Source organism: Coregonus lavaretus, assembly GCF_964263955.1.
Source record: "Coregonus lavaretus genome assembly, chromosome: 32".
NCBI lineage: Eukaryota > Metazoa > Chordata > Actinopteri > Salmoniformes > Salmonidae > Coregonus > Coregonus lavaretus.
Genome location: NC_140019.1, coordinates 5784583 through 5807425, shown reverse-complemented (window position 1 = coordinate 5807425; position 22843 = coordinate 5784583). Strand labels below are relative to the sequence as shown.

General features: G+C 41.1%; 1 protein-coding gene across 4 annotated transcripts in view; it reads right to left on the bottom strand.

Moving 5' to 3' along the window:
* LOC311107301 (uncharacterized protein) overlaps positions 1–20366 on the bottom strand; it is a 190270-nt gene extending 169904 nt beyond the window's left edge. For 3 of the 4 annotated variants that reach the window (XM_084149786.1, XM_084149787.1, XM_084149784.1), the window contains exons 1-3: positions 20283–20366; positions 20127–20189; positions 19661–19756 (exon numbers count right to left, since the gene is read on the bottom strand). In XM_084149786.1, coding sequence (XP_084005912.1) covers positions 19661–19735 — 75 coding nt within the window. In that variant the 5' untranslated portion in view covers positions 19736–19756; positions 20127–20189; positions 20283–20366. Of the gene's footprint in view, positions 1–19660; positions 19760–20126; positions 20190–20282 lie in introns of all 4 variants that reach the window. The other variant, XM_084149785.1, reaches the window with a different exon arrangement.
* Between the last annotated feature and the right edge of the window lie 2477 nt (positions 20367–22843).

Sequence of the window (22843 nt, the reverse complement as noted above, 5' to 3'; positions counted from 1 at the left end):
ATAGATGTTTCCCCCAGCAGAAGCTCAAGGTGCTTTTAATGTCACATCCAATGATGAAAGAACCAGTGTAGCAGTTCAATGACCTTATGTTATTATAGTCTCTGCCATATCTCATTTCAGGCATTCCAACGTCTCTAAATCTTCTCAATGACAACAGTTTAAACGGCTCAATCGGTTGATTTCTTCCGATTTCAAAAGGAAAAAAACGATCTACCGTTCATAAAACAGATTCCTTTTACTTTGGCACCTGCTGGAACCATGCCAAAGGCTGACTATTCTCACTGACGTATAATAGTGCAGGAAGTGGCTTTGGATATTAAGGTCTCAGATGTATTAGAGCATAGTTTCAATGTCTGGTTTTTCATTTGAAACAGAGAGTAATCTCGTGACCCAGGTTGAACACAAGGAACTTTTCACAGCAGTAGTAACTTAAAAAAAATATATATATATATATATACATATATATATCTCAAGGAAAATATCTTTACCTGTCAATTTCATGGACTAATTTGTCTAAAGAATTTGTAAATCTGAGAGTAAGTTTGGCATTGACAGTAGAAGATGGAGCTTTCATTGAAAGTCCTGGCTGTCATAGAGCTATCGCAGCACCCATGCTGAACATTTGTTACACCGACCTTCATGACAAGACATCATCTTTCCAAATCTGTTTCCAGGTCGGATTCAATAGCAAGACTCAATAGCAAGAAATGCTGAATCATCAGCCTTGATTCATCAACCTTCTTGTAAGAAACAATACAAAGTTAGAAGCAGAGTAGTGAATTTCTGTAGCGTGAGATTTCGAGACACCATACATATATTTGAAAAAGTTGAGATGTCCTTATATAAGTCAAATCAATTTGTATTTGCCACATGCGCCGAATACAACAGGTGTAGACGTTACAGTGAAATTGTTACTTAGAAGCCCTTAATCAACAATGTAGTTTTAACATTTACATTTTAATCATTTAGCAGACGCTCTTATCCAGAGCGACTTCCATGAGCAATTAGGGTTAAGTGCCTTGCTCAAGGGCACATCGACAGATTTTTCACCTAGTCAGCTCGGGGATTAGAACCAGCGACCTTTCGGTTACTGGCACAACGCTCTTAACCACTAAGCTACCTGCCGCCATGGTGGTAGATGAGTAAAAAATATGGGTAGAGTTAAAGTGACTATGCATAGATAATAAACAGAGAGTAGCAGCAGCGTAAAACACTGGGTGGGGTGTGGGGTACAATACAAATAGTCCGGGTAGCCATGATTAGCTGTTCAGGAGTCTTATTGCTTGAGGGTAGAAGCTGTTAAGAAGCCTTTTGGACCTAGACTTGGCGCTCCGGTACCACTTGCCGTGCGGTAGCAGAGAGAACGGTCTATGTCTAGGGTGGCTGGAGTCTTTGACAATTTCTAGGGCCTTCCTCTGACACCACCTGGTATAGAGGTCCTGGATGGCAGGGAGCTTGGCCCCAGTGATGTACTGGGCCGTACGCACTACCCTCTGTAGTGCCTTGCGGTTGGAGGCAGAGAAGTTGCCGTACCAGGCAGTGATGCAACCAGTCAGGATGCTGTCGATGGTGCAGCTGTATAACTTTTTGAGGATCTGAGGACCCATGACAAATCTTTTCAGTCTCCTGAGGGGGAATAGGTTTTGATGTGCCCTCTTCATGACTATCTTGGTGTGTTTGGACCATGATAGTTGGTTGGTGATGTTTACACCAAGGAACTTCAGCTCTCAACCTGTTCCACTACAGCCCCTTCGATGAGAATGGGGGCGTGCTCAGTACTCTTTTTTTTTCTTGTAGTCCACAATCATCTCCTTTGTCTTGATCACATTGAGGGAGAGGTTGTTATCCTGGCACCACACAGCCAGGACTCTGACCTCCTCCCTATAGGCGGTCTCATCGTTGTCTGTGATCAGGCCTACCACTGTCGTCGTCAAACTTAATGATGGTGTTGGAGTCGTGCCTGGCCATGCAGTCATGGGTGAACAGGGAGTACAGGAGGGGACTGAGCATGCACCTCAGAGGGGCCCCCGTGTTGAGGATCAGCATGGCAGATGTGTTGTTACCTACCCTTACCATCCTTCAGGAAGTCCAGGATCCGGTTGCAGAGGGAGGTGTTAGTCCCAGGGTCCTTAGCCTAGTGATGAGTTGTGAGGGCACTATGGTGTGGAACGCTGAGCTGTAGTCAATGAATAGCATTCTCACGTAGGTGTTCATCTTGTCCAGGTGGGAAAGGGCAGTGTTGAGTGCAATAGAGATTGCATCGTCTGTGGATCTTTTGGGGCAGTAAGCAAATTGGAGTGGGTCTAGGGTTTCTGGGATAATGGTGTTGATGTGAGCCATGACCAGCCTTTCAAAGCACTTCATGGCTACAGACGTGAGTGCTATGGGTCGGTAGTCATTTAGGCTGGCTATCTTAGTGTTCTTGGGCACAGGGTCTATGGTGGTCTGCTTGAAACATGTTGGTATTACAGACTCAGTCAGTGAAGACACTTGCCAGTTGGTCAGCGCGTGCTCGCAGTACACGTCCTGGGAATCCATCTGGCCCTGCGTCCTTGTGAATGTTGATCTGTTTAAAGGTCTTACTCACATCGGCTACGTAGAGCGTGATCACACAGTTGTCCGGAACAGCTGATGCTCTCATGCATGATTCAGTGTTGCTTGCCTCAAAGTGAGCATAGAAGTGATTTACAGTGAGGGAAAAAAACATTTGATCCCCTGCTGATTTTGTACGTTTGCCCACTGACAAAGAAATTATCAGTCTATAATTTTAATTGTAGGTTTATTTGAACAGTGAGAGACAGAATAACAACAACAAAATCCAGAAAAACGCATGTCAAAAATGTTATAAATTGATTAGAATTTTAATGAGGGAAATAAGTATTTGACCCCATCTCAATCAGAAAGATTTCTGGCTCCAAAGTGTCTTTTATACAGGTAACGAGCTAAGATTAGGAGCACACTCTTAAAGGGAGTGCTCCTAATCTCAGTTTGTTACCTGTATAAAAGACACCTGTCCACAGAAGCAATCAATCAATTAGATTCCAAACTCTCCACCATGGCAAAGGCCAAAGAGCTCTCCAAGGATGTCAGGGACAAGATTGTAGACCTACAAAAGGCTGGAATGGGCTACAAGACCATCGCCAATCAGCTTGGTGAGAAGGTAACAACAGTTGGTGCGATTATTCGCAAATGGAAGTAACACAAAAGAACTGTCAATCTCCCTCGGCCTTTTGCTCCATGCAAGATCTCACCTCGTGGAGTTGCAATGATCATGAGAACGGTGAGGAATCAGCCCAGAACTACACGGGAGGAACTTGTCAATGATCTCAAGGCAGCTGGGACCATAGTCACCAAGAAAACAATTGGTAACACACTACGCCGTGAAGGACTGAAATCCTGCAGCGCCCGCAAGATCCCCCTGCTCAAGAAAACACATATACAGGGACGTCTGAAGTTTGCCAATGAACATCTGAATGATTCAGAGGAGAACTTGGTGAAAGTGTTGTGGTCAGATGAGACCAAAATCGAGCTCTTCGGCATCAACTCAACTCGGCGTGTTTGGAGGAGGTGGAATGCTGCCTATGACCCCAAGAACACCATCCCCACCGTCAAACATGGAGGTGGAAACAATATGCTTTGGGGGTGTTTTTCTGCTAAGGGGACATGACAACTTCACCGCATCAAAGGGACGATGGATGGGGCCATGTACCGTCAAATCTTGGGTGAGAACCTCCTTCCCTCAGCCAAGGCATTGAAAATGGGTCGTGGATGGGTATTCCAGCATGACAATGACCCAAAACACACGGCCAAGGCAACAAAGGAATGGCTCAAGAAGAAGCACATTAAGGTCCTGGAGTGGCCTAGCCAGTCTCCAGACCTTAATCCCATAGAAAATCTGTGGAGGGAGCTGAAGGTTTGAGTTGCCAAACGTCAGCCTCGAAACCTTAATGACTTGGAGAAGATCTGCAAAGAGGAATGGAACTAAATCCCTCCTTAGATGTGTGCAAACCTGGTGGCCAACTACAAGAAACGTCTGACCTCTGTGATTGCCAACAAGGGTTTTGCCACCAAGTACTAAGTCATGTTTTGCAGAGGGGTGAAATACTTATTTCCCTCATTAAAATGCAAATCAATTCATAACATTTTTGTACACGTGTTTTTCAGAAATTTTTTGTTGTTATTCTGTCTCTCACTGTTCAAATAAACCTACCATTAAAATTATAGACTGATCATGTCTTTGTCAGTGGGCAAACGTACAAAATCAGCAGGGGATCAAATACTTTTTTTCCCTCACTGTAGCTCGTCTGGTAGACTCGTGTCACTGGGCAGCTCGCGGCTGTGCTTCCCTTTTTAGTCTGTAATAGTTTGCAAGCCCTGCCACATCTGACGAGCGTCAGAGCCGGTGTATTACGATTCGATCTTAGTCCTGTATTGACGCTTTGCCTGTTTGATGGTTCGTCTGAGGGCATAGCGTGATTTCTTATAAGCGTCCGGGTTAGAGTCCCGCTTTTGCTCAGTGCAGATGTTGCCTGTAATCCATGGCTTCTGGTTGTGGTATATACGTACAGTCACTGTGGGGATGACTTCATTGATGCACTTATTGATGAAGCCAATGACTGATGTGGTGTACTCCTTAATTCCATCGGAAGAATCCCGGAATATATTCCAGTCTGTGCTAGCAAAACAGTCCTGTAGCTTAGCATCTGCGTCATCTGACCACTTCCTTATTAACCGAGTCACTGGTGCTTCCTGCTTTAGTTTTTGCTTATAAGCAGTAATCAGGAGGATATAATTATGGTCAGATTTGCCAAGTGGAGGGCGAGGGAGAGCTTTGTACGCATCTCTGTGTGTGGAGTAAATGTGTTCTAGAGTTTTTTTCCCCTCTGGTTGTACATTTAACATGCTGGTAGAAAATAGGTAAAACGGATTTAAGTTTCCCTGCATTAAAGTCCCCGGCCACTAGGAGCGCTGCCTCTGGATTAGCGTTTTCCTGTTTGCTTATGGCCTTATACAGCTCATTGAGTGCAGTCTTAGTGCCAGCATCGGTTTGTGTTGGTAGACAGCTACGAAAAATATAGATGAAAACTCTCTTGGTAAATAGTGTGGTCTGCAGCTTATCATGAGATGCTCTACCTCAGGCGAGCAAAACCTCGAGACTTCCTTAATATTAGATTTCGTGCACCAGCTGTTGTTTACAAATATACACAGACCACCACCCCTTGTCTTACCGGAGTCAGCCATTCTATCCTGCCAATGTAGCGTACACTATATCCCACCAGCTGTATGTTATCCATGTTGTCGTTCAGCCACGACTCGGTGAAACACAAGCTATTACAGTTTTTAATGTCCTGTTGGTAGGATATCCGTGATCGTAGGTCGTCCATTTTGTTTTCCAATGATTGTACGTTGGCTAATAGGACTGATGGAAGAGGCAGATTTCTCGTTCACCATCGGATCCTTACAAGGCACCACGACCTACGTCCACTATATCTCCGTCTCTTTCTCATGCGAATGCCGGGGATTTGGGCCTTTTCGGGTGTCTGTAGAATATCCTTTGCGTCCGAGTCGTTGAATAAAAAATCTTTGTCCAATACGCGGTGAGTAATTGCTGTCATGACATCCAGAAGCTCTTCTTGGTCATAAGAGACGGTGGCAGAAACATAATGTACAGACTAAATTACAAATAACGCGAAAAAACACATAATAGCACAATTGGTTCGGGGGGCCGTAAAAAAGTGAGCCCATTTATTTGAATGGGGTTCTGAAGCAGTTTGCTAACAGTACAATAGTGAATTACAGTGTTGGCAGAACAAAACTTTATCAAGGAATGCCATGGTAACAACTATTTATTTTTGTCTCTCTAGTCACGCACACTTTTTTGTTTAAAATTAGCCCTTCACCTTTTGAGTTTATATCAGTACTGCAGCATCAAACTCTGCAGCATCAAACTCGTCTTGAACTTTCTTGACATTAAGTAGATTTATATTAATGTTATTATAAATATATATATGTTTTATTGTGTTAACTCTGAGCAATGCTGAAAAACTACTTCCATTTTGGTTATAAGTTACACACTATTTCTGAATGTTTTAATGATTGTGTTGCAGTCTCATTATTTACAATTGAAAATGAAAGGAGCTAATCATATGATGTGGAATGACGATAACCTATTCCAGCAGTAACTAAATCAAAATAAACCCATATCTACGCAGCAGCTCATGTTGAATTTTTCAAGCAGTTTTCATGCTCTGGCTGCTGTTTATTTATGTATGGGGTCTATAGGGAACCCATTAAGAATGACTAAAGAAAAGTATCATGTAAATCCTCACTCAGCTGGCCTCATTAGATTAAATCTGGCTCTTGCTTATCATCATAACGGATTCATTCATTTCAAGGGCCAAAATGTTTATTATAGATATTATAATTGGATTAATGGATTAGCTCCTCCTGTGGAATCATTTTCTCAGAGTACATTTTTTTCATACTACACCATGCACCATTCGTCTGTTTAGTCAAAACCAAGTGGGCATTGATTTAGTAGGTCAACATGTTGAAAATACTAACTATGGATCATCTGGTTGGTGGCATTCCATCTATTAACAATGGTACAATATACTGTACTGTGAGTGTATACTAAAACTGTTCATATAATCCACTTCCCTCTTTTGAATATTACCTGTTGCTTTGCATCAGTCAGGTTGTTTCGCTGTTGAAAAAGCAAAGTTTGATACAGTCAATGTTGCGTGTCAAACAAATTAAAATGATATATACTATTCATTTATTTTTATAGCTTTGCTCATGAGTCCCTCTAGAAATAATAATTGTTCAAGTAAAACTAACTGCCAAGTTGTGACGTATGAGTTGGAAAAAGGTTGCCAGGGACAATGTGCAAGCCATTTTAGGCTATACGTTACAAAATTGGCTACAGACTGGAGTATCACTCTCCATGTTTATTAAACTTTTACATTAAAGAATCATAAGTGTCCCAATGCATAATCATATTCATCTGTGAATTATGTTAGAGGAAAACCCTGAACATCAATTACACAGTAAAATTTAGCCGTAATGAAGAACCTTTATTTAATTTAAATTTTTTTATTTTGGCAGTTGAGGGTAACAAATTATTGTGAGGATTGCAGGAATGCTGGTTTGACACTGATGCACATCAGCACTGCCGATGAACTTCTTCACTCCGTGACATGAGCAACAGGGGGACAGAGGTGGTGCAAAGTCACGCAGCAAGTACAGAATGACACAGGCAGGCAGAAAGCCCTCTCCTATCAACACATTTCCGATGTCGGAGTAGAGAGAGACGAGGTGGTTTGGATGGAGAGTCGTGATTATGAGCATCTGTAGCGTAGGCCTGTTGATGAGATGACTCCATTAACACCAGCAGGCCCATTAAGGCTGAGATAAGCCATGACACTGCATGGAGAGACATGATGGCTATGCCTCTCTACATCTCATACATATACAGTGGGGAGAACAAATATTTGATACACTGCCGATTTTACAGGTTTTCCTACTTACAAAGGATGTAGAGGTCTGTAATTTTTATCATAGGTACACTTCAACTGTGAGAGACGGAATCTAAAACAAAAATCCAGAAAATCACATTGTATGATTTTTAAGTAATTAATTTGCATTTTATTGCATGACATAAGTATTTGATCACCAACCAACCAGTAAGAATTCTGGTTCTCACAGACCTGTTAGTTTTTCTTTAAGAAGCCCTCCTGTTCTCCACACATTGCCTGTATTAACTGCACCTGTTTGAACTTGTTACCTGTATAAAATACACCTGTCCACACACTCAATCAAACAGACTCCAACCTCTCCACAATGGCCAAGACCAGAAAGCTGTGTAAGGACATCAGGGCTGTGTAAGGACAATAAAATTGTAGACCTGCACAAGGCTGGGATGGGCTACAGGACAATAGGCAAGCAGCTTGGTGAGAAGGCAACAACTGTTGGCGCAATTATTAGAAAATGGAAGAAGTTCAAGATGACGGTCAATCACCCTCGTTCTGGGGTTCCATGCAAGATCTCACCTCGTGGGGCATCAATGATCATGAGGAAGGAGAGGGATCAGCTCAGAACTACACGGCAGGACCTGGTCAATGACCTGAAGAGAGCTGGGACCACAGTCTCAAAGAAAACCATTAGTAACACACTACGCCGTCATGGATTAAAATCCTGCAGTGCACGCAAGGTCCCCCTGCTCAAGCCAGCGCATGTCCAGGCCCGTCTGAAATTTGCCAATGACCATCTGGATGATCCAGAGGAGGAATGGGAGAAAGTCATGTGGTCTGATGAGACAAAAACAGAGCTTTTTGGTCTAAACTCCACTCGCCGTGTTTGGAGGAAGAAGAAGGATGAGTACAACCCCAAGAACACCATCCCAACCGTGAAGCATGGAGGTGGAAACATCAATCTTTGGGGATGCTTTTCTGCAAAGGGGACAGGACGACTGCACCGTATTGAGGGGAGGATGGATGGGGCCATGTATCGCGAGATCTTGGCCAACAACCTCCTTCACTCAGGAAGAGCATTGAAGATGGGTTGTGGCTGGGTCTTCCAGCATGACAACGACCCGAAACACACAGCCAGGGCAACTAAGGAGTGGCTACGTAAGAAGCATCTCAAGGTCCTGGAGTGGCCTAGCCAGTCTCCAGACCTGAACCCAATAGAAAATCTTTGGAGGGAGCTGAAAGTCCGTATTGCCCAGCGACAGCCCCGAAACCTGAAGGATCTGGAGAAGGTCTGTATGGAGGAGTGGGCTAAAATCCCTGCTGCAGTGTGTGCAAACCTGGTCAAGACCTACAGGAAACGTATGATCTCTGTAATTGCAAACAAAGGTTACTCTACCAAATATTAAGTTCTACTTTTCTGATGTATCAAATACTTATGTCATGCAATAAAATGCAAATGAATTACTTAAAAATCATACAATGTGATTTTCTGGATTTTTGTTTTAGATTCCATCTCTCACAGTTGAAGTGTACCTATGATAACAATTACATACCTCTACATGCTTTGTAAGCAGGAAAAACTGCAAAATCAGCAGTGTATCAAATACTTGTTCTCCCCACTGTATGTCTCTCATGATTACAGGATGAGTTTTAGTGTAACTTGTTCAAATTGGTTAATGGGGAACTTAATTGCTAGGGTCTTTGTGAAAGCAAATACAATGAGTCATTCAAGTATATTTAACCTGACATTCAACACAGTCTATGATTCAAAAAGACAGTTATTTATTTTTTGCAGACGCTCATATCCAGAGCGATTTAGAGTTAGTGAGTGCATAATCGTTTTTCATACTGGCCCCCCGTGGGAATCGAACCCACAACCCTGACGTTGCAAGAGCCATGCTCTACCAATTGAGCTACAGGAGGCCCACAATAAGCACAACAGCCAAACATAAAGTCATCATTAGGTTTTCATCCTCTTGGATTTTAACTGGTTTTGTTTTTGCATTCTGGCATCTCAAGGTCAGAATTGTGAGCACTGAAACCAAATACAGCCTCGGAGAATTTGCAACAACAATTCTGGGTTAAAGTTGTGATTAGACAAAGGTTGTTCCCTTTTTGCCTTTATAATTTCAGTTAGCAAGTTAGCATGCCTGCTTGATTTGCAGAGAGCCACATAGCATTAGCACAGTACTTTTTCAAAGGTGGATACAGCAGACCCATGAACCCTCGCTTTCCCTCAATGGGTGTTTAATTACTTTTTTTCGACATACAATGGAGCCCAAGAAAGCACATTGCATTTCCTATCTCCCTTTACACAATTGACAGCAAAGTACATCAGCGGGCAGCAGCTCCATGGAGCTCATGGGAGTGAATGTGGGAGGTGTACGGAGGGTGTGGGCAGATGAGGGGAAAAGTACAGCTGCAGGAAGTGAATCGAAATTCAACTCAGACCAATGGGTCAACGCATCACAAGACTAAATGCAGTGGTGATATCTTCTCCCAGTATGGAATAACTGTCCTAGTCTCGCCAGGACACTCTTTATCTCTTCATTTTCCACACAGCTTAGATCCCTTATGCTCCCATTTCCACACATTTTATTCCCTTCATGCATTCCATTCCATTTGCAACAAGGCACTAAAGTAATACTGCAAAAAATTTACAACACATTACTGAGTATCACTCTCCATATTTTCAAGCATAGTGGTAGCTGCATCATGTTATGGGTATGCTTGTAATTGTTAAGGACTACAGAGTTTTTCAGGATGCAAAATAAACGGAATGGAGCTAAGCACAGGCAAAATCTTAGAGGAAAACCTGGTTCAGTCTGCTTTCAACCAGACACATGGGACATACATGCACCTTTCAGCAGAACAATAACCTACTGTAAAATACAAGGCCAAATCTACACTGGAGTTGCTTACCAAGAGAGAGTAAATGTTCCTGAGTGGTCGAGTTACAGTTTTGACTTAAATCTGCTTGAAAATCTATGTCAAGACTTGAAAATGGTTGTCTAGCAATGATCAACAACCAATTTGACAGAGCTTGAAGAATTTTGAAACGAATAATGGGCAAATATTGTACAATCCAGATGTACAAAGCTCTTAGAGACTTACCCAGAAAGACTCACAGCTGTAATCGCTGCCAAAGGTGATTCTAACATGTATTGACACAAGGGTGTGAATACTTATGTAAATTATATATTTTTTCTATGAAGAAATTCTAAAAACATGTTTTCACTCTGTCATTATGGGACATTGTGTGTAGATGGGTGATTTATTTTATTTATTTAATACATTTTTGAATTCAGGCTGTAACACATCAAAATGTGGAATAAGTCAAGGGGTATGAATACTTTCTGAAGGCACAGGTGTAATTTCAGCATGTGCAATTTCTAGATATATTACATTTTCTATCCAATAGCAATGTGTTTCTATGGGCAATATTTTGACTTCTGTGTTGAAACATGTCTCTATGCCCTGATTATTTTTTTTTTTAACTGTATGATGTATTTATGTTTATGTCTAGATGTTCACCTATGTCTAGATGTTTTAGGGACTACAGATAGAAATGAGCTATTAGCTAAATCTGATGCGACATGTTTTCTCAGTGGTCCGAGACTTATCTTTTTGTTGTGTATTGTCCCTGCCAAATAAACGTAATATATATTTTTTAAAGATAGTAATTATGAATATGTAGCAGGGGAAGTAGGCTTCCTAAATTGTGCTCTGTAAGAATAATTATTGGCAAGCAATTTTGAGAGAGCTGGTGGTTATTAAGTGTGTGGTGAAAATCCATACAGATTACAGATGAATGCAGATTGTTTTTCTTGAGTATTTATGACCAACTTTGTTTCATAAAGCAGCTTTCCTGGGTTATTTCGTGGGGATTTGCTTTGGGGGCCTTCCTTCCCAATTTTATAAAAATATGTTGTGTTATGTGTTATCAGAATGCAATATCTTCCCCATCACACAATGGATTTGAGAGCTTTTATCCTTTCACCCTCATTCCAATTGCATTTGGGGTAATTCATTCCAAAACACTGGCATTTGAGTGGATTGGACACTTGAGCTGTTGCTAAGGTCTTAACCATTGAGAAAGGACATAAAGCTAACCAGGGACTACTGGGAGTCTTGCTGAATAAATCAATTAACTACACAGAGATGGAGTCAACAGGAAGCTGACTAGCAGTGGTTTTTTCTGTCTGGCTACTGCTGTCAAGCCAAGCTCGCTCTGAGAGAGTGGCAAAAGTGCCTGTGAGGGGAATGCAAAAAGCAGGGTGATACAATACAGGTAATGAAGCATTCTGTTAGAGACATGCCTGTGAGTCACTTCAGCTGCATGTGTTGCTTGATAGAGGGAAAGTCTCCAGCCAAATCGATGTGCTCCTAGTGGGAACCACAAAGTTCAGGAGAACTCCTCCTTCACTCTAATGAGGCCCGATTCAGCCTTCATTTTGACATTTGTTTTGATGAGTGATCAAATGTGAGGATACACAAGCTGTAGAAATTAAACAGCAAGCTCATAAGTGCCTATCACCCTCAAACTCAACGCTGGACCTTGAAGCCAGTTCCTTTTTTTCAATGTTCCCTACTGATCAGGGACTGATTTAGACCTGGGACACCAGGTGCATGCAATTAATTACACTCCTTTTAAAATGCTGATCCTTTGCTGAATTTAGCTGGTGCTATATGTGAGTACTGCGATTGTAAACTGGGCTTGGATGCGAAATCTCTATCCCCTTGTTTGTGAACATGGAGTCCTGGAATTGCATCTTTTAAATGTTTTCCTACTCAGCGGGTGTCTTAATTGCTGGATGATTCATATGTAAATACAGGTTCTTTCATCTGTTTTCAAAGAGATAGGTTTAAGAGCTTAAGAAATCCTGGTTTAATGAGTATGTTTACGCCTGTCTGTAAGAGAGAGAGAGAGATGAAAACCAAAACAGATACCCCTCTGATAAATTATAAGTCATAAATCACCAAAATGAAGGAGGAGATATTATTGCTTATGTGCTGATATACAGTATGTATCGTATCCATGTTCCATAGGTCCTGAGTCTGAAATGTGCTGTATTGGTGTTTAGAATGAACTCTGAACTCTGGATCAAATGCAAAAGTCAACCAAATAAGCCTGGGAAGAGGTAGAGGACAAGGATGCCTCCTGTCCACATTATTATTCAATTGTATATTGAACCACTTACCCAAGACAAAATAGAGATATTAGAGGGGGGGGAAAAAAAGACGAACATAAAATATCTTCGAATGTAGCCAAACCTCTCTACCAAAAATGAATGTAGAGTGAGGGAACAAGGTATTTGATCCCCTGATGATTTTGTACGTTTGCCCACTGACAAAGACATGATCAGTCTATAATTTTAATGGTAGGTTTATTTGAACAGTGAGAGACAGAATAACAACAACAAAATCCAGAAAAACGCATGTCAAAAATGTTATAAATTGATTTGCATTTTAATGAGGGAAATAAGTATTTGACCCCCTCTCAATCAGAAAGATTTCTGGCTCCCAGGTGTCTTTTATACAGGTAACGAGCTGATATTAGGAGCACACTCTTAAAGAGAGTGCTCCTAATCTCAGCTTGTTACCTGTATAAAAGACACCTGTCCACAGAAGCAATCAATCAATCAGATTCCAAACTCTCCACCATGGCCAAGACCAAAGAGCTCTCCAAGGATGTCAGGGACAATATTGTAGACCTACACAAGGCTGGAATGGGCTACAAGACCATCGCCAAGCAGCTTGGTGAGAAGGTGACAACAGTTGGTGCGATTATTTGCAAATGGTAGAAACACAAAATAACTGTCAATCTCCCTCGGCCTGGGGCTCCATGCAAGATCTCACCTCGTGGAGTTGCAATGATCATGAGAACGGTGAGGAATCAGCCCAGAACTACACAGGAGGATCTTGTCAATGATCTCAAGGCAGCTGGGACCATAGTCACCAAGAAAACAATTGGTAACACACTACGCCGTTAAGGACTGAAATCCTGCAGCGCCCGCAAGGTCCCCCTGCTCAAGAAAGCTCATATACAGTGCCGTCTGAAGTTTGCCAATGAACATCTGAATGATTCAGAGGAGAACTGGGTGAAAGTGTTGTGGTCAGATGAGACCAAAATTAAGCTCTTTGGCATCAACTCAACTCGCCGTGTTTGGAGGAGGAGGAATGCTGCCTATGACCCCAAGAACACCATCCCCACCGTCAAACATGGAGGTGGAAGCATTATGCTTTGGGGGTGTTTTTCTGCTAAGGGGACAGGACAACTTCACCGCATCAAAGGGACGATTGACGTGGCCATGTACCGTCAAATCTTGGGTGAGAACCTCCTTCCCTCAGCCAGGGTATTGAAAATTGTTCGTGGATGGTTATTCCAGCACGACAATGACCCAAAACACAGGGCCAAGGCAACAAAGGAGTGGCTCAAGAAGAAGCACATTAAGGTCCTAGCCAGTCTCCAGACCTTACTCACATAGAAAATCTATGGAGGGAGCTGAAGGTTCGAGTTGCCAAACGTCTGCCTCGAAACCTTAATGACTTGGTGAAGATCTGCAAAGAGGAGTGGGGCAAAATCCCTCCTGAGATGTGTGCAAACCTGGTGGCCAACTACAAGAAACGTCTGACCTCTGTGATTGCCAAAATGTTTGACATGTGTTTTTCTGATTTTTGTTGTTGTTATTCTGTCTCTCACTGTTCAAATAAACCTACCATTAAGAAATATAGACTGATCATGTCTTTGTCAGTGGGCAAACGTACAAAATCAGCATGGGATCAAATACTTTTTCCACCATAATTTGCACCTAATACAGTGGGGGAAAAAAGTATTTAGTCAGCCACCAATTGTGCATGTTCTCCCACTTAAAAAGATGAGAGAGGCCTGTAATTTTCATCATAGGTACACGTCAACTATGACAGACAAATTGAGGAAAAAAAATCCAGAAAATCACATTGTAGGATTTTTTATGAATTTATTTGCAAATTATGGTGGAAAATAAGTATTTGGTCACCTACAAACAAGTAAGATTTCTGGCTCTCACAGACCTGTAACTTCTTCTTTAAGAGGCTCCTCTGTCCTCCACTCGTTACCTGTATTAATGGCACCTGTTTGAACTTGTTATCAGTATAAAAGACACCTGTCCACAACCTGAAACAGTCACACTCCAAACTCCATTATGGCCAAGACCAAAGAGCTGTCAAAGGACACCAGAAACAAAATTGTAGACCTGCACCAGGCTGGGAAGACTGAATCTGCAATAGGTAAGCAGCTTGGTTTAAAGAAATCAACTGTGGGAGCAATTATTAGGAAATGGAAGACATACAAGACCATTGATAATCTCCCTCGATCTGGGGCTCCACGCAAGATCTCACCCTGTGGGGTCAAAATGATCACAAGAACGGTGAGCAAAAATCCCAGAACCACAGGGAGGACCTAGTGAATGACCTGCAGAGAGCTGGGACCAAAGTAACAAAGCCTACCATCAGTAACATACTACGCCGTCAGGGACTCACATCCTGCAGTGCCAGACGTGTCCCCCTGCTTAAGCCACTATATGTCCAGGCCCGTCTGAAGTTTGCTAGAGTGCATTTGGATGATCCAGAAGAGGATTGGGAGAATGTCATATGGTCAGATGAAACCATAATATAACTTTTTGGTGAAAACTTAACTCGTCGTGTTTGGAGGACAAAGAATGCTGAGTTGCATCCAAAGAACACCATACCACTGTGAAGCATGGGTTGTGGAAACATCATGCTTTGGGGCTGTTTTTCTGCAAAGGGACCAGGACGACTGATCCGTGTAAAGGAAAGAATGAATTGGGCCATGTATTGTGAGATTTTGAGTGAAAACCTCCTTCCATCAGCAAGGGCATTGAAGATGAAACGTGGCTGGGTCTTTCAGCATGACAATGATCCCAAACACACTGCCCGGGCAACGAAGGAGTGGCTTCGTAAGAAGCATTTCAAGGTCCTTGATTGGCCTAGCCAGTCTCCAGATCTCAACCCCATAGAAAATCTTTGGAGGGGTTGAAAGTCTGTGTTGCCCAGCGACAGCCCCAAAACATCACTGCTCTAGAGGAGATCTGCATGGAGGAATGGGCCAAAATACCAGCAACAGTGTGTGAAAACCTTGTGAATACTTACCGAAAACGTTTGACCTGTGTCATTGCCAACAAATGGTATATAACAAAGTATTGAGAAACTTTTGTTATTGACCAAATACTTATTTTCCACCATAATTTGCAAATAAATTCATAAAAAATCCTACAATGTGAATTTCTGGATTTTTTTTCTCATTTTGTCTGTCAAAGTTGACGTGTACCTATGATGAAAATTACAGGCCTCTCTCATCTTTTTAAGTGGGAGAACATGCACAATTGGTGGCTGACTAAATACTTTTTTCCCCCACTGTATCTATGGGGCCTACTCCGGATCGAACATCAACATTAACAATATGTATATTGCAAAGGTTGAGTTACAGATACTATACAAGCTGCATCTGAACACATAATCAATTAAATTCTTAGGTATCAACATACCAAATTAACTCTCTGAACTGAATAAATTGTGATTTTAATTTGGACAGAAACAATTCAATATCTATTGGTGTCAACAAAGATAATTAGCTTTGTCTGCTGAGATTACAGGCAGGGTCCCATTGAATAAATGATGACTGATCAATAAAGAAGAGTGATTAGCCATACCCTAAACATTATTTACATTAAATCAGCATCCAATCAATGGTTGAAAAGGGCAAGGCCAATGTTGAGTTCAGGCCTAAGGTCAATATTGTGCTTGCATCAGAGCTAGGGAGTATAGTGACATACATCTTCCCCTCAAGGAGCTTCAGTGTGACTATTAGGTTTTTCTGACAACACCAACCACTCTACAGGGTATGCTTCAACGTATAATCAACATGTAATTTCATCAACAGGTGCATGAAGTGGTGAAATGTGTGATCTCGTGTGAAAACTGAAGTTCACTTCAGAACTAGAGAACCCTAAATGGGAATATTAGTTCATGCCCATTAAAGAGCCCCTGTGTAGAAAGGCCAGCAGGCACTCCTCTTGTAAACTGCTATGAGAGCCTATTACACGGAGACATGTTGAGAAGATGCTCAATAGCTATACCACACAGCTGTAAGTGGTAGACATATTTTATTCAATTCAGGGAACTGAAATCAAACCCTAACCAGTAATCAATATAATTTGCCTATATTTCAGTAATGCACTTCATAAGAGAGGGAGTAATATTGTATTGTGCTGAATCTGTGAGGATCAAACAGTCCTTTACGTTTGTATGTGGTAATTGATTCGTAATATCAATGTGAATTAATAATGAATAATTACACAGAACTAATATCCTACCTAGTAAAGGTTGCAAATAATATAGTGTAAATCAGGGGTCTCTAACAGGTCGACCACATGCTACCACCAGTCTTGTACACTAAAAAAACGTGTAGCTCGCGACGTTTCATTTTTAAGTAGCTGTCATGCTAGAAAAGGTTGGAGACATCTAGTGTAAATCATATATTTTAAACCTATAAGGACACCACTTAAACTGCCTATGCCCTCAGAGAGAGTACTTATGTCATGCATCAGCAACACTTATCCAGGCAAACCAGTGTTGTATGTATGAATACAAAGGCAATTTCATTATGGATTTGTGTAAGCTGTAATAAGGAGCCATGGGTTGTTATGAATGTAGACAACCAGTGTGCAGGCGAATCATTATATGTATCATGCAACTTGTTCATAGAAATCCCTTCATGTACTTTCTGACTGCATTAGTAATGTCGAAGACTCTTGAGTTCACAACTAGCTTGTTAAGATGATAAGAGATTCATTAGGATTAGTCATACACCAGTAGTCACCACATACAGTATGTGTGATCTCGGTGAACTGAGCATGGCTGGAGCCTCAACTCTCAGACTGGTGGCATTTCCCATCTGCCTGCAGTAAGAGGTGCTGCTGGGAGATCCATATTGTGGAAGAAGCTGGCCAAAAGAAGGACAGCTGGTTTAAGCCTGCTTTAGACTCACATTTCTTATATCACATAATAGAGAAATCAGGAAGAACAAACCTTTACAGATACACACACACCCAGCAACATTATCAATCTGAGATCAAAACAGCCCTTACTACAGTAATCACTACACAGTCCAGGGCACGGCCGTCGCATAGAAAATCCCAGCAAAATGGGTGGCAGGTAACCTAGTGGGTAAGACCGTTGGGCCAGTAACTGATTCGATTCCCCAAGAAGACTAGGTGAAAAATATGTCAATGTGCCTTTACATGTACATATTACATGTACATATACATATTTACATTTTAGTCATTTAGCAGACACTCTTATCCAGAGCAAATAAGATGAAGTGCCTTGCTCAAGGGCACATCGACAGATTATTTTCACATAGTGGGCTCAGGGATTCAAACCAGCAACCTTTCGGTTACTCGCCCAACTCTGTAGCTCAGCTGGTAGAGCACGGCGCTTGTAACGCCAAGGTAGTGGGTTCGATCCCCGGGACCACCCATACACAAAAATGTATGCACGCACGACTGTAAGTCGCTTTGGATAAAAGCGTCTGCTAAATGGCATATTATATTATATTATTATAACCGCTAGGCTAGCTGCCATCCTTGAGTAAGGCACTTAACCCTAATTGCTGCTGGATAAGAGTGTCTGCTAAATTACTAAAATGTAAATGCCAAATACATTAGGGATTGGTTGATAAGACTGCATCACTCTCTTGTCTGTGTTTGTATTAGCAGTATACGTGCTATAACACCAGTGGCTGGGCTGTAAGATTACTCAAGGGACAGTATCACTGAGAAAAGTATTCAATGTTCTTGATAGATAACAAGAAAATAGTTGTCGTATTCTCCTGAGAAGGATTTCATTCGGACTAGAAAAGCACTTGAATTGAAACATATTGCTGTATAATATAAAACACAATGCAGCTAACGATCCTTCTAAATCACATCAATTTATCAACTCAAATGATTAATATTTGTCCCCCAAAATATTAAATAGGATCCTAACATAAAAGAGAACTATGTACGCACTTGACACTGAGCTGAGATCAAATGGCTGGCATCCGCATTATACAACGTTCATATGTGTTAATGATGGGACTTTGTTAAATTATTGAACTGAAAAAATACATAAAATATAAAAGATAATAAAAGATTAAAGTAGCATCTGGCCAGTGTATTGGGGTTACCTTCTGTCTGTTCTCTGTGTCATGTCACTTTGTTCTGCTAATTATTATTTTTTTAATGCTGGGACCCAGGTTTAATAAGGGGTCGGTGAAAAAAGAACATACTTTTTTTTATTTAACTTTCATCATACAAATGTAATTGGGTACTCTTTTTTCATTTGTGGTTAATACCCCTTTCTTATAATTAAGTTTGTTCAGTTCACACTGAGCCTGTTCAACAGGAGTATCAGTGACATGTAGGAATTGGAATTGTGTTGAAAATTGTGATTTCTTTAACATTATCACAAATCTTTTGTTATTCATAGGAGTAATTTAACTTGCTTTCAGTGACAAAGCAAGGCTTAATTAACCTCTTAAGGATCGGACCCTTTTTTTCCATTTTCACCTAAAATGACATACCCAAATCTAACTGACTGTAGCTCAGGACCTGAAGCAAGGATATGCATATTCTTGATAGCATTGGAAAGGAAACACTTTGAATTTTGTGGAAATGTGAAATTAATGTAGGAGAATATAACACATTAGATCTGGTAAAAGATAATACAAATTAAAAAAACGTTTACATTTTGTTTTTTGTTCCATGCAGTGAAGCATTGCAATACTGGATTATTTTGTATCAAGTCTGCCTAAATGTGCCGAATTGGTCAATTGATACATTTTAAAGTACATAACTATAGAGAACATACAAAAATGATACACAACTACAAAATGTAAGTTTACACACTCCCAGGAATGTCATACATGATGGATCATTAGCTTATACACTAACTTTCACACATCTAGATGGCTGGGCGGGGTGGGTGTGGAGCCAGAGATAGCAAGTGTTCAAAGTGTAGAACCCAGTTCCTACATTTGAATATAAAAATGGATTTCATCAAACAAAACTATACTACATTTTATCTCTGGGACCCTCAGGATGACACATCAGAGCAAGATTACTGAATGTAAGTACATTATTTACCTTCAGATGTGAATGTATCAAACCAGTTGCCGTGATAAGTTTTGTTGTTGTTGTGCTCTCCTCAAACAATAGCATGGTATCTTTTCACTGTAACAGCTACTGTAAATTGGACAGTGCAGTTAGATGAATATGAATTTTAGCTTTCTGCCCATGTAAGACATGTCTATGTCCTGGAAAGTTTGCTGTTACTTACAACGGTCATGCTAATCACATTAGTGCACGTTAGCTCAACTGTCCCGTATACGAGATACCGATCCCGTAGAGGTTAATTGGAATAGCAGTAATAGACTGATCTACAGTATTTGTTTTAAACATATTAAATAGTATATTATTGTCCATTTGCTGATCATTTGTGTCTTTGCATCAAACACTCACACACACACACACACACACACACACACACACAAAACTAACTGCCAAAGCATTTTGAGATACAATTTTAGATACCATTTTAAAGAGCGCTTACGTTATGCCTTGGCAGAGATGACAGCACCTCCATACTGTCCTTTGTCCATGCTTCAGACAATGTCTGAAAGAAAAAGCTGAGACTTGTAAAGCATGTCTTTCTAATGTAACAGGTTAATACAATGTAAGATGTATAATGTAATATAAAGGATAATACCTGTTTTTGATGTAGGGTCTTTATCACTATTTAATGTTTATTCTTAAAAATCAGCAAAACATGGATACCCATTTTCAGTTTTCTTTCGGTTGGAGGAATGAACTGCTATCAAGGTAAAAGTGATTAAGCACCCACCCTACTGGGCACAGACGTCAATTCAATGTCTATTCCACGATTGGTTCAACTTAATTTCATTGAAATGACTTGGAAACAATGTTGTATTCAACCAGTGTGCCCAGTGGGATGTCAAAAAACGGTGGTATTGTCTTTTAAATACAGAGAGTTGAAGTCGTGCAAGCTTCAGCTTTTTCTTTGGTGGCTTCTTCACCTCTTCATCATTTGAGGAGAACTCTTGAGTTTTGGGATGCTTTTCTATTTTCTCCCTTAATCTCCTGCCTTTTGGAGCCTTCCTCCTCTTCCTCAAACCAATAATCGAGCTCTATCTCCTTCAGGACACTTTTCTTTTCTGTCATGAGGCAGACATGACTTGGTCAGGTTAGTTTCTTATTTCACAAAGGGTTGCAAAGGGGTGGGAAATGTGTGTTTGTGTTTCAAACCCAATATGAGCGTGTGATACTTTTATCTATGAGCCCATCACTGAATCTCTGTCTGTGTAGGCTATTTGGTTAATTGGTTTCTGGCTGGGCAAATAAGTGAAGGTGGTATAGCTCATTTATTCGTTTGCTCATCTTTCACTGATCAGAAACATTTAGAATGCAATAATGTAGCCCAAATCAAGTGTAGGCCTTTTATTTTGCTCTGTCAAGCCAACTCCAAAAGCCCACAGAGGTTGTGAAATATTAACACAAGACTCGCATGCATTTGAAAATAGGATTTCTATTATTTTCATTTTTTTTATTGGTATCATGATGAAGATACTCTCAATGTAAGACCTTACGCCTGCTCCCTAACAAAGTGGAGTGAGGGTAGGAAACGTGGATCAAAAAAGCGTGGGCTTGGGCTCTGTTTCAATATATATGTATATATTTTTTATATGACAGCGGTTTCACAGGTTCCTGTAACACAGGCTATTCTGTTATATTCCATTACACTAAGTATACAAAACATTAAGAACACCTGCTTTCCATGACATAGACTGACCAGTTGAATCCAGGTGAAAGCTATGACACCTTATTGATGTAACTTGTTAAATCCACTTCAATCAGTGTAGATGAAGGGGAGGTGACAGGTTAAAACCCCCTAGAGTCGATGTCCACGACCCCGAATATATCAAATTAACATAATAAAAAAATCCCCATAAAAATCTGTCCGTTTAAGATAGAGATATCCGTTTTTTGATTGGGCAGTGTCTCAATCCACCACATCCGCCGATGTTGCCCTTCCTCATCTGAGGTGAAAGGTGGCAGAAATCGAGCAGTGTTTGTCAGACCATGAGACATCCCGAAAATCAATCTTCTCACAAAAACGTCTGTAGCGAACGAACGGTTTGGCCTACAAACTATTATGACCCCTCTATGGAAAGATGAAACTCTCAAAACATACATGTTTTTTATTTGTTTGTTTTTTACGCCCACAAGCCTCACAAGACTAGTCTGAAAGTAGCCTGGTACCAGTTAAAAAATGAATGGAAGTATATATGGAGATCATTTAGTGCCTAAAATAAAGGGGTTAAATACATGTCAAATAAAAATAGTTTCCTGATCTTACTTATGCAGTGCATTCGGAAAGTATTCAGACCCCTTCACTTCTCCACATTTTGTTACGTTGCAGCTTAATTCTAAAATTGATTAAATAAATAAAAATCTACACACAATACCCCATATTGACAAAGGGAAAACAGTTTTTTTTAAAGTGTTGCTATATTACGTGAAATAAAAAACAGAAATAACATATTTACATAAGTCTTCAGATGGTTTGCTATGAGACTTGAAATTGAGCTCAGGTGCATCCTGTTTCCATCGATCATCTTTGAGATGTTTCTACAACTTCATTGGAGTCCACCTGTGGTAAATTAAATTTATTGGACATGATTTGGAAAGGCACACATCTGTCTATATAAGGTCCCACAGTTGACAGTGCATGTCAGCGCAAAAACCAAGCCATGAGGTCGAAGGAATTGTCCGTAGAGCTCCGATACAGGATTGTGTCGAGGGACAGATCTGGGGAAGGGCACCAAACTGAGCAATTGGGGGAGAAGGGCCTTGGTCAGGGAGGTGACCAAGAACCCAATGGTCACTCTGACAGAGCTCCAGAGTTTTTCTGTGGCGATGGGAGAACCTTCCAGAAGGACAACCATCTCTGCAGCACTCCACCAATCAGGCCTTTACGGTAGAGTGGCCAGATGGAAGCCACTGTAAAAGGCACATGACAGCACGCTTGGCACATGACAGCCCGCTTGGAGTTAGCCAGAATGCACCTAAAGGACTCTCAGAGCATGAGAAACAAGATTCTCTGGTATGATGAAACCAAGATTGAACTCTTTGGCCTGAATGCCAAACGTCACGTCTGGAGGAAACCTGGCACCATCCCTACGTTGAATCATGGTGGTGGCAGCATCATGCTGTGGGGGTGTTTTTCAGCAGCAGGGACTGGGAGACTAA